The sequence below is a fragment of the Schistocerca gregaria genome, chromosome 2 (genome assembly GCF_023897955.1).
Source record: "Schistocerca gregaria isolate iqSchGreg1 chromosome 2, iqSchGreg1.2, whole genome shotgun sequence".
Taxonomy (NCBI): Eukaryota; Metazoa; Arthropoda; class Insecta; order Orthoptera; family Acrididae; genus Schistocerca; species Schistocerca gregaria.
The window spans coordinates 986593313-986606348 of NC_064921.1; the positions used below are offsets into that span (position 1 = coordinate 986593313).

The 13036-nt window shown below is 38.8% G+C and overlaps 1 protein-coding gene across 1 annotated transcript in view; it reads right to left on the minus strand.

Moving 5' to 3' along the window:
• Window positions 1–13036, minus strand: part of LOC126335475 (TATA box-binding protein-like 1) — a 45623-nt gene that overhangs the window by 7223 nt on the left and 25364 nt on the right. Inside the window, exons 3-4 of the mRNA XM_049998792.1 lie at window positions 4540–4790; window positions 4246–4340 (exon numbers count right to left, since the gene is read on the minus strand). Of these exons, the coding sequence (XP_049854749.1) occupies window positions 4246–4340; window positions 4540–4790 (346 nt within the window). The remainder of the gene's footprint in view (window positions 1–4245; window positions 4341–4539; window positions 4791–13036) is intronic.

The window sequence follows — 13036 nt, forward strand, 5'->3', positions numbered from 1 at the left end:
CTGGACTATCTCACCAACAAGATTAAACCACCCACAAAGAAACTTCACTTCACTTTACTCACATGTGGGTCCATGCCAAAATCGGAATCTTTCATTTATTTGTTTCTGCATGGGTTTGGTCCACGATAAACGATTTTTTTTTTTTTGGGGGGGGGGGGGGGGCATTTCTATTAAGAGGCCATTCCTTCCGTGATAGGTATTCTGGTGTATTCAAGAAAATAAATTAAGTGTTGCAACAGAGTCTACACTCCGAAAGAATAACTGTACAATCATTGCTAATGCAAAAAGGTATGCTGCAATAAAGATGGTGGAAGGACCTGGGATCACTGATACGCATGCAAGGTGGCCTAAGCATTATAGGAAAACAAGTGATGAATCGACAGCAAAGGACGTTCCTAGAGGCTTGAAGGTGCTGTTTGCTGTTCTCCAACTTCCAGTATTCTCAAGACCATTCTGGCAAGAGTGGTTGCTCGCCCTTCATTGGGAGTATAGTCCATCACACATTCCATTTGTCTCAGCATGGACGAAGAAATGGTCCTCTTATGAACTTTTAGAGGAAGGCCTATGAGGCAGGATGAATAGCAATCAAATCAACAAAACAGGAAGATCCCAAGATGGTTCATCATTATGTCAAGACTTCTGAGGCGGGTACTAGAATGGACTTGTCAGTGAAAATGCATTACCTGCCTTTTCCAACAGTATGACTTCATTTAATAACTGTCTTTTTTCCCTTCAGTGTCTATTGACTATAGCACAGCGGTTTTATCAACAATGGGGTTGTATAAAAATACCACATAAGAAAAACAATGCCACGTGTTGTACGAAGAAAATAATATTCATTCCATTTATGTTACCTTTTATTTTCATGCCTGCATGTGCATAAACTCATTTAGAAATAAAGGAAATAAACCAAAAGTTAACATTACTGCTCACTTACAAATTTTGTTAGTTCCATGTTGAAAGGAATTACGTCTAGTTACGTATTTTGTCAGTAAAAGTGTTAGCAACATACAGAACAATGCTATTCTGGCTTTATTATAATGGTGTGTGTGTGTGTGTGTGTGTGTGTGTGTGTGTGTGTGTGTGTGTGTGTGTGTGCAGGGGGGGTACACTTTACACATACAAACAATTATGTCTCGTATTGCATTAAAAGTGTGGAAAAACATTTTTATCTTTTCAAAATTGGACTTCTTGCTTTTATACAATGAACAACTCCAATGTAAAAATTTAAATAGCGAAAATGTCAGGGCAAGCATTTGCTACATTCTTGCTGAACGTCACTGCAGTGTGCTTGACCGATGTTCAGAAAATATTTGAACTAGAAACCACTGTTCAAAATTCATGGTTGTTGGTCATACTGTAATGGACTGAGATTCCATACATTCGGCAATCTATACAGGGCATAAAAGACGGAAAAATTAAAGTTGCCCTCTGACTGAGGAGTACGGCCAGAAGTGCTAGAGGAAAGTGTCAAAAATCTCATGCTTTTCATGAAATAATCCACAACACAATTATCAATTCGAAGTATCATCTTAATCACCTCACGTCTAGAAAGAAGATGTGACTGGAAAGTCATTCGGACTGCAGATGATATGTTGGTTCAGCTTCACAACACAGCAACCGTTTGTTACAGGATTTACAGAGGATTTTAACAAGTTTAGAGCTCTGCGTTGTAATAAGAAAAATCAACATCATCCCATTGTCAGACACCAAATCTTTGTACACCTCCATCCTCCCTCTAACAAAAGAGAAGTACGGTGATGTGATGTCCCTGTTCTAGTCAATTCTTTCCACACTAGGAAGTGAGTATCTGAAATTTTACTAAAACCTATGATATTCAGGAGATCCAGAAGGATGTGATACAACATATGAAGATGCAGTGAACAACTTCTGACAATGACCATTGTTTCCTTTGTGGTATCTTTGAAGGTGGAAAGTGAATGAATAACAGTGGATTCCAGAAGATTCGATATTGCGATGTATGATTAAAACAATTCTTGTGTATTTCAACATTACTGTATATTGCTTTGCGAACAAATATGGTTACGACAGATAGCAGTATGTTCATTTAGGAAATCGCAAGCAGGCAAGGCGCCACCTGGATCAGTGCAACAAGTAATTATCTCCGTTTTTAGTAAAAATAAACCAATTTTGAAAGTAAAATCACATAACATCAAACTAAATAAGTGCATCAGATCAGAATTATTTCAAACATTTTGTGTATTATGAAGTTATAAAATATCAAGATTTTTCCAAATGTGTTTCTTTCAGCAACTATTTCAAGTTATCTAGTTGACAATATGACCATGAACAGTCCACAATTTTATGCCTCGAGTTCCGTGTGCAATTTGTACTGCCTTTGACACATCAAGATAGAAATAAAAATTTAAAAAATACAGAGTGTTACAAAAAGGTATGACCAAACTTTCAGGAAACATTCCTCACACACGAAGAAAGAAAATATGTTATGTGGATGTGTGTCCGGAAATGCTTACTTTCCATGTTAGAGCTCATTTTATTACTTCTCTTCAAATCACATTAATCATGGAATGGAAACACAGCAACAATTTACCAGCGTGACTTCAAACACTGTTACAGGAAATGTTCAAAACGTCCTCCGTTAGCGAGGACACAGGCATCCATCCTCCGTCACATGGAATCCCTCATGTGCTGATGCAGCCCTGGAGAATGGCGTGTTTTATCACAGCCATCCACAATACGAGCACAAGAGTCTCTACATTTAGTACCGGGGTTACGTAGACAAGAGCTTTCAAATGCCCCCATAAATGAAAGTCAAGAGGGTTGAGGTCAGGAGAGCGCGGAGGCTGTGGAATTGGTCCGCTCTACCAATCCATCAGTCACTGAATCTGTTGTTGAGATGTGCACGAACTCTTCGACTGAAATGTGCAGCAGCTCCATCATGCATGAACCACATGTTGTGTTGTAATTGCAAACGCACATGTTCTAGCAGGACAGGTAAAGTATCCCATATGATAACATGCTCCATTGAGCATAGGTGGAAGAACATGGGGCCCAATCAGGACATCACCAACAATGCCTACCCATAAGTTTAGAGAAAATCTGTGTTGATGACGTGATTGCACAATTGCGTGCGGATTCTCGTCATCCCACACATGTTGATTGTGAAAATTTACAATGTGATCACATTGGAATGAAGCCTCATCCGTAAAGAGACCATTTGCACTGAAATGAGGACTGACATTGTTGGATGAACCATTCACAGACGTGTACCCGTGGAGGCTGATCAGCTGCTGATAGTGCCTGCACACACTGTGCATGGTACGGAAACAACTGGTTCTCCTGTAGCACTCTCCACACAGTGACGTGGTCAACATTACCTTGTACAGCAGCAACTTCTCTGACGCTGACATTAGGGTTATCGTCAACTGCACGAGGAACTGCCTCGTCCATTGCAGGTGTCCTCGTCGTTCTAGGTGTTCCCAGTCTCGAATCATAGGCTGGAATGTTCCGTGCTCCCTAAGAAGTCTATCAACTGCTTCTAACATCTTCCTGTTGGGACACCTTGGTTCTGGAAATCTGTCTCAATACAAATTTACCACACTACGGCTATTGCCCCGTGCTAATCCATACATGAAATGGGCATCTGCCAACTCCGTATTTGTAAACATTTCACTGACTGCAAAACCACGTTTGTGATGAACACTAACCTGTTGATGCTATGTACTGATGTGCTTGATGCTAGTACTGTAGAGCAATGAGTAGCATGTCAACACAAGCACCAAAGTCAACATTGCCTTCCTTCAATTGGGCCAACTGGCGGTTAATCGAGGAAGTACAGTACATACTGACGAAACTAAAATGAGCTCTAACATGGAAATTAAGCGTTTCTAGACATGTTCACATAACATCTTTTCTTTATTTGTGTGTGAGGAATGTTTCCTGAAAGTTTGGCCGTACCTTTTTGTAACACCCTGTATAAATCCAACAGGAAATGTTCATTTTCAAGTTATGTAAAGTACACAAATTTATGTAAGCCAAGAAACAGATGAAATAATTTGAGGTGGTTTCACACAAGTTATTGTGAAGAATATTGCCATTTCCCGTTTTCAAAACAAATAAAGAGCGCAATACATTATGTAAAATGTGTGCTGCAAATAACATACAATCAACATGTGTGTCATTTTTTTAAGCAACAATTCTCCAAAACAGAAAAATGACGAACTATATGAGTACAAAGTACATTAGTAATGGAGAAGCACTTACCTGTTACTGTGATGCTACCAGTCGAAAATATTTTGAGTGTTGCTTTTGGCTGTTTAAGCTTGTATGTAACACCTGGATGAAGCTCAGGTTCATAACTGTAATGCAAACAATAAATTTAAATAAAAATGGGGTACTAAGCGTATAATATAAGTTTATCCAACAGCTTAGGATGGTCACATTTGCAACTAGGATTTATGAAATCTTGTAGTTTTTGTGTGTCTTATGAGATACAAAAGTATTATGTAGATCTAGAAAATGTGTAATAAAGGCAATGACTTTATAACGATTACTTACTCAGCAGTCTCTTTGTAGCGTTCAGAAAATGCTGTTATTTTAATAGCAAATGGCATGGAACATGTGCCTAGCACGTTTACTACCCTAAAATTGTTGAACCTAGTGTTGAAACCAAGTTTCTGTAAGCATCTTGCAAAACGTCTTGCTGCAATTTTTGCTTGTTCTTCACTTGTTGCCCCAGTGCAAGTTATTTTACCAGAAGACCACATGGATGCAGTTGTGTATGGCTTCCTAAGTTTCATGGTTATCATCTGGAAAGAGAAGTCATAAATTTAGATGTTGACAAAGCAACCAATGTCATTATGTCAAGCTGTACCATGGAGGTCCCAGAAGTATTAAAACTAAGGCAAAGTGCAGAAAAGTATTATGCAACAATGAATTATTCTCAGCATATTCAACCCTCAAAGCTTATCACCTCTCTTTTGGTACAGTTTGGCCTATTGTTTTTCTTTCTTTCTTTCTTTACTGCCCTGCCTATGCAATATTTATCAGAGTTCTATATCTTTTCTACCAACTGTAAAACACACTGCTGATATTGTCGTGTACTTTCTAATATTCCTTGGAGGTTAAAGTTATTGATTCATCATTAACTTTCAATCTTTTTGCTTCATTTTCCTTTTCTTACAATATTTCAATAGAGGGCAATGGCAAATTATGGTTTCCCACCTCAATAAACCTCTCAATTTTATCCACACTGTACAAAATTACAACAATCTATTGTTCATATTAGGGTGGATGTGAATGTGTTAATCCATTTGCTAAACCGTAAAAGGAATGTTGAGGAAGTGTCCTTCCTATGTACTTCACAGGTGATCTATTATCAGACAAAATAGTCAGTAAAAAGGACTGTCACTCAAACATATTCACAGAATAGTAAAATTTCATTAACAGCCCTTAAACGTGAAGCCTTTGAAAGACTGATCATTTCACAGAGCAGATACCACACAGTAGCAGAAAGTTGTGTGGTGGTGGAAGAAATGACTGTCAAACAAGCGATGCACAAGGGTAATGTTGTTGTCAGAGGAAGTTGCTGTCCAATGTTCACTAGCAAGTTAAAAGGGGGGGATGGCATAGGCTTTAGAGTAAATGTAATTCTGCGAGTATCTAATACACAACTTGCATTTTCTCAATAAAGTTGGAAGAGGATGCTCAACCAAATCAGACATCAAGTGTACAAAAATATGGTTATCTTGCAACATTTTGGTGTACTCAACATGTAGGAAGAACACCAGAGCATGAAGTTCAGTTGGATTAAAGAGTATTGTTGGTTCAACTGCAAGGGCTTAGAGGTTTTCAGGTAATTTTACATATCTATTTGAAATGCACAAATACAGTCACTGTGGCAGATGTGGCAAGTAGTGAAAGTCCTACATTAATAATTAGGAGTAAGACAGACCACTCACTGAATAGCAGAAGCAACTAGGTGTCAACAGATACATGTAAAAGAATAAAATGAAGCTTTGCCAGCTTTTTGAAGAAATTTTTTTGAAAAGGATGCACACGCACACGCGCATTGTGTGTAGGCGCACAGGTTGTGTGCGTGTGTATGAGTGCATGTGCGCACATGCACACACTCTCTAAAGCATCAAAGAATATCTTCCAATAGCTAGCAATGATTAGTGGGTATTACTAAGGGGGTGTGTCCATCCTTTGCCTTTATTACTGCCTGAATTCTGCTGGGAACAGTTTCAGCGAAAAGTCAGAATATCAGCAGAGGACCAGTAGCCCATTTTTTTTTCTCAAGAACTGAAACTAGAGAAGGTAGTGATGCTATACACTGGAGTCTGGAGTGAAGCTGACATTCTAACTCATCCCAAAGGTGTTCCATTAGGTTCAGATAGGGACTGGGCAGACCAGTCCACACTGGAATGTTATAGTCCAAAATCTACTGCCTCACAGATGCTGCTCTATGTTGGGTGCACTGTCACACAGATACAAACCGTCATTGTCTCCAAACTCCCTGTACTTTACACAGTACACAGTGCTGTAAAATGTGTTCATATCCTTCTGCATTTAGCATTTTCAATTAGGTAATCACAGCCTAACCATAAAAAATATTCCATACCATGACACCACCTCATCCGCACTTCACTGTTGATACCACACAATGGCAGGTGACTTTGTCCAAGTATTCGACAAACTGTGTGGCTTATGAGGGGCTGCTCAACCATTTTACACCATTCTTCTTGACTCCCTTTGTGCAGTCATAACTTGGCCACCCACGAGTGATTCATTCCACTGTTTCGCGCCTTTTGCTACCATCCACTGCCACATTTGACAGTCTCTCTCTTGTCAGCACATGAAGTCTGCAGTTTTCTTTTCCACCTTTACTTCACAATCACACCTCTAGTTAACTTGGGCAGCTTTAGAAGGGTTGAAATTTCCCTGGTGGAAACAGCTCAATTGACATCCAATGACCAGTCCTCATTCAAAATCATTGAGCTCTCCTGACTGACCCATTCTGGTGTTCTTGCTTCTTGATTGACAACACAATATTCCCCACCTTTTATACTGACAGGCTCATCTCTTGATATATATTGGTCACGATACATAGTTGTCAATTCTGCATTACATAGGGTTGTCCAGGTACTTTTGATCCAATAGTGTGTATTTCAATGTACCACATAGTTAAAGCAGATCTCTTATCTTCTGAAGGTCAGTCTTTTTAGCAAACAGTCATCTCCATCTAGTCCAAAGTTAAAAAACTTTTCTACTAGTTCCAGTGTCCAACCAAAGGAAATCATTTTTCCTCTCTCATTAACAGTATTTCCTGTTCGCCAGTAACATTCATCTTTACTGGACAATGAACATTTGTGTTCTAGGGCTACAAGAACCAAGCTACATTCTTAAGTCCACCTTTTCAGGCATCACTCAGTGTCCTTGAATAGTTCAATGACTGTCACTGTCTTGTCTACTAATTATATTTATAAATATTTTCATTAACTGGACTGGTGGTTACTCTGACCACAAAATTTCCCTGAGCCCTTCATTAAGCAAATAAATTCTGTCTTTTACCTCAATCTGTTACACCATCTACACACAATATTGGCAATTTGTCTCTGGCTGCTCGTTCCAGAAGAAACAATACCTCCCTCTTAACTTTGCATATGTAGCAAAATATATCTAAATATTGGTTTGCTGCACAAATACAGGGCTACCAGAATCCCTTCAGTTACCCCAATAGCCAACTATACAATGTAATTGTCAGCCATCTCCAAAAAGGATGAACCAACTAAAGAATTACTTTGTTATGCAACAACTCTTGGCTAGAGTTCATTAGGCCATTTTTCTTCCACTGTTAAGATTTTCTGAAGTTCAGTTTTGAAATGCACTGCACTAGCCCATCACCAACCTAATGTCTTATCTGTTGCATGGCTCGCATCCTCCCCTAATAACAGTACATATGGCAACCCCTATAAAAGTAAAACATGAAAGTAAGAATTATGAGATCACACACCACATAGCCACTGACGAACATATTTCGTTTTCTATGTTAGTCATGGGTGACTGGAATTTGCCAGTAGGACAAGGGAGAGAAGGAAACATAGTAGGTGATTATGGATTGGGGCTAAGAAATGAAAGAGGAAGCCGCCTGGTAGAATTTTGCACAGAGCATAACTTAATCATATAGCTAACACTTGGATCAAGAATCATAAAAGAAGGTTGTATACATGGAAGAATCCTGGAGATACTAAAAGGTATCAGATAGATTATATAATGGTAAGACAGAGATTTAGGAACAAGGTTTTAAATTGTAAGACATTTCCAGGGGCAGATGTGGGCTCTGACCACAATCTATTGGTTATGACCTGTAGGTTAAAACTGAAGAAACTGCTAAAAGGTGGAAATTTAAGGACATGGGATCTGGATAAGCTGAAAGAACCAGAGGTTGTACAGCGTTTCAAGGAGAGCATAAGGGAACAATTGGCAGCAATGGGGGAAAGAAACAGTTGAAGAAGAATGGGTAGCTCTGAGGGATGAAGTAGTGAAGGCAGCAGAGGATAAAGTAGGTAAAAAGACAAGGGTTGCTAGAAATCCTTGGGTAACAGAAGAAATATTGAATTTAATTGATGAAAGGAGAAAATACAAAAATGCAGTAAATGAAGCAGGCAAAAAGGAATACAAACGTCTCAAAAATGAGATCGGCAGGGAGTGCAAAATGGCTAAGCGGGGATGGCTAGAGGACAAATGTAAGGGTGTAGAAGCTTATCTCACTAGGGGTAAGATAGATACTGCCTACAGGAAAATTAAAGAGACCTTTGGAGAGAAGAGAACCACGTGTATGAATATCAAGAGCTCAGATGGCAATCCAGTTCTAAGCAAAGAAGGGAAGGCAGAAAGGTGGAAGGAGTATATAGAAGGTTTATACAAGGGCAATGTACTTGAGGACAATATTATGGAAATGGAAGAGGATGTAGATGAAGACGAAATGGGAGATATGATACTGCGTGAAGAGTTTGACACAGCACTGAAAGACCTGAGTCGAAACAAGGCCCCAGGAGTAGACAACATTCCATTGGAACTACTGACGGCCTTGGGAGAGCCAGTCATGACAAAACTCTACCATCTGGTGAGCAAGATGTAGGAGACAGGCGAAATACACTCAGACTTCAAGAAGAATATAATAATTCCAATCCCAAAGAAATCAGGTGTTGACAGATGTGAAAATTACTGAACAATCAGTTTAATAAGCCACAACTGCAAAATACTAACACGAATTCTTTACAGACGAATGGAAAAACTAGTAGAAGCCGACCTCAGGGAAGATCAGTTTGGATTCCGTAGAAACACTGGAACACGCGAGGCAATACTGACCTTACGACTTATATTAGAGAAAGGTTAAGGAAAGGCAAACATACATTTCTAGCATTCGTAGACTTAGAGAAAGCTTTTGACAATATTGATTGGAATACTCTCTTTCAAATTCTGAAGGTAGCAGGGGTAAAATACAGGAAGCGAAAGGCTATTTACAATTTGTACAGAAACCAGATGGCAGTTATAAGAGTCAAGGGACATGAAAGGGAAGCAGTGGTTGGGAAGGGAGTGAGACAGGGTTGTAGCCTCTCCCCGATGTTATTCAATCTGTATATTGAGCAAGCAGTAAAGGAAACAAAAGAAAAATTTGGAGTAGGTATTAAAATTCATGGAGAAGAAATAAAAACTTTGAGGTTCGCCGATGACATTGTAATTCTGTCAGAGACAGCAATGGACTTGGAAGAGCAGTTGAACGGAATGGACAGTGTTTTGAGAGGAGGATATAAGATGAACATCAACAAAAGCAAAACGAGGATAACGGAATGTAGTCGAATTAAGTCGGGTGATACTGAGAGAATTAGATTAGGAAATGACACACTTAAAGTAGTAAAGGAGTATTGCTATTTAGGAAGTAAAATAACTGATGATGGTCCAAGTACAGAGGATACAAAATGTAGACTGGCAATGGCAAGGAAAGCGTTTCTCAAGAAGAGAAATTTGTTAACATCGAATACAGATTTATGTATCAGGAAGTCGTTTATGAAAATATTTGTTTGGAGTGTAGCCATGTATGGAAGTGAAACATGGACGATAACTAGTTTGGACAAGAAGAGAATAGAAGCTTTCGAAATGTGGTGCTACAGAAGAATGTTGAAGATTAGGTGGGTAGATCACATAACTAATGAGGAGGTATTGAATAGGATTGGGGAGAAGAGAAGTTTGTGGCACATCTTGACCAGAAGAAGGGATCGGTTGGTAGGACATGTTTTGAGGCATCAAGGGATCACAAATTTAGCATTGGAGGGCAGTGTGGAGGGTAAAAATCGTAGAGGGAGACCAAGAGATGACTACACTAAGCAGATTCAGAAGGATGTGGGTTGCAGTGGGTTCTGGGAGAAGAAGAAGCTTGCACGGGATGGAGTAGCATGGAGAGCTGCATCAAACCAGTCTCAGGACTGAAGACAACAACAACAACATGTTAGTACGACAACTGCTAAACTTGCAGTGAAAGATGGGTGTGAAGTATATTAATAACACTATCAAACGCTGCTTTACTTCCAGTACAGCACATTAGAATTTCACAAATAGCCTTTTTTGGAAAAAACAGGGGGAAATAAAAAGGTAAGCACAGTTTCCACTCCTCCACGCATCTGACCAAAAATCACACATCTCTCATCCATTTGTCTACTGTTCACACCCAAACTCCAGCCACTGCTAGCATCTTGCTACGGGTGTATATTTTAGTAGTTGCTGCTTCTCATACTGGCCTTTTGCAACACCTACACCTCCTCCTCTTTAGGATTTGTACTTTCTCACTCTGAATTGTCCTCTGTTTTCCAAGAACTCCACTTTTAAACTTTTGTTTTATTGGTGTATCATGGTATACTTAGTGTTTTCAGTGGATTATTGCATCCACTGAATCATGGTCCTGGGTGACCATGTAACTTTGTTGAGATTGCTCAACTTTCAAACTTGTATGAAACAAATGTAACCAGTACAAAATGAAGAGTAGTGCTATTTTCTGTCCCTACCTAGTTCATACTTGCAGCATCACTGTATTATCTGATACAATAATCTGCGAATTTTTCAGTTCATACAGTCACTGAGCCAGCATTTCTATAATACAGTACAATGATGACTGTTTTATGTAATTTCAAACGTGCTCTGATAACCAATCATCATAAATATGTGCTAGCTAATGCAAAAACTGAAGACCACACAAGAACAGATCTGAAAAGAACAAACCTGAACTCAATAAAACTGCTATTCAGTGTAATGAAATTAAAACTGTATTATATGTGGCACTGTACCTTTTAAACAATGTAAGTTTTGTTCATTTTTATGCTTCCATACTACACTCTTGTCTTCCTGCTACTACGAGCACAAACATATGGAAATATTAGCAACAAATTATATCAATGTGAATGTTAGAGGCTTAAAAGGTTTTCTTGTTTTTAAATAAAACTTTTTATATGTAGGTAATAATCATCTCAAATATTTTATTCTTCCTTCAGAGTTACAGCCCAACAATTTAACAATAAGGCAGTATTCTCTTAAAATACTTGTGTATACAGTTGCGATAATTTTCGTATATACTGTGCTATGCACAGAGATCCACCATGTAAAATGAAGTTCAAATCCCACTAACACAAGAAAAGAAAGGAATACCATATTCAAATATATTATTACTATCATACAGTTTCAAAATTTGTTTTCTATCAAAAGTATTAGTTACTAATATGCATCAGGAAAGACCCTGTAACACATCAAGGGGAGATAAAACACAGGAAGAAACCAAAGCAATGCAGAAAAACAGAAGAAAAGTGCAATAAGAATACTAGAAAAGATGGAAAGTTGTGGAATATCTTTAGCTCTGTAAATGTTCACCCTACAACCTTTGGAGGAAACTGCAGTCACACAACAAACAAGCTTTTAACAATAATTGAATTTTGTGATACTGAGTTTGCTACTGCTTCAGACTGACTTTAAAGGGGTATCAGTTTATCAGCAAACACACTACATGATTTTCATAGGTGGCATCACTCAATGACTCCTGCAGTTTCAAAATAAAATTTAGCTAGCAGCACTGACAATGCTGCGTGTCAATACTTTCTACTCGCACCCCTGCAGAGTTTTATCAGTACCATTTACATGGAAACACTGTGCTGCAGCTGTTTTAACTGTTGTCTGTTGTTGTCATTGCTATCCACACAGTTGAACTTGCATTGCATTATAGGATGGCAGTAGTATTTATCAAATACTCTTAATACGAGTGTTTCCTAAGAGTATGGTGGTGGTGGTTAGTGTTTAACGTCCCGTCGACGAGGTCATTAGATACGGAGCGCAAGCTCGGGTTAGGGCAGGATTGGGAAGGAAATCGGCCGTGCCCTTTCAAAGGAACCATCCTGGCATTTGCCTGAAGCGATTTAGGGAAATCCTAAGAGTATACCACAAGAACATACTGAATGTCTATCCCCACACAACTGCTCATCTCAGAATAAGAATCACACACTCAGCACGTTTCTGTTGTAAGAAGATAAAAATTTTTACCCTGCAACAGGAATTTTAACATTATATTAAGGGAAACAGCACAGATTGTTTATTGTGCATGATGTCACAAAGGTGACTCTTACAAGTTTGAAACCAGGCGAAGTATTGGAAGACAAAGGAGTCATTTTCTTAACAGCACTTTCTCACATTCTGATAACACCAGAAAAGGTTGTATTACAGCTTCTACACACACACACACACACACACACACACACACACACACACACACTATTGATAGGTCACACTTGCCATCTGGGCCTCCAATGTGATCCACTGACTACACCACCAGAAAAACAAGCTGCTCCACCAGAAAGGTTCGAACTAAGTCTAATATATGAGAGACTTTGAAAACTGATGTTATCTGTCTGACAAACACCTACCTTTCTATGACTAAATTTTACAGTGGCCTGTAAAGAACTACAACCAAGGCTACAAGTGAATGGACTGTCAAATTGATTATTGTTGTAGAACA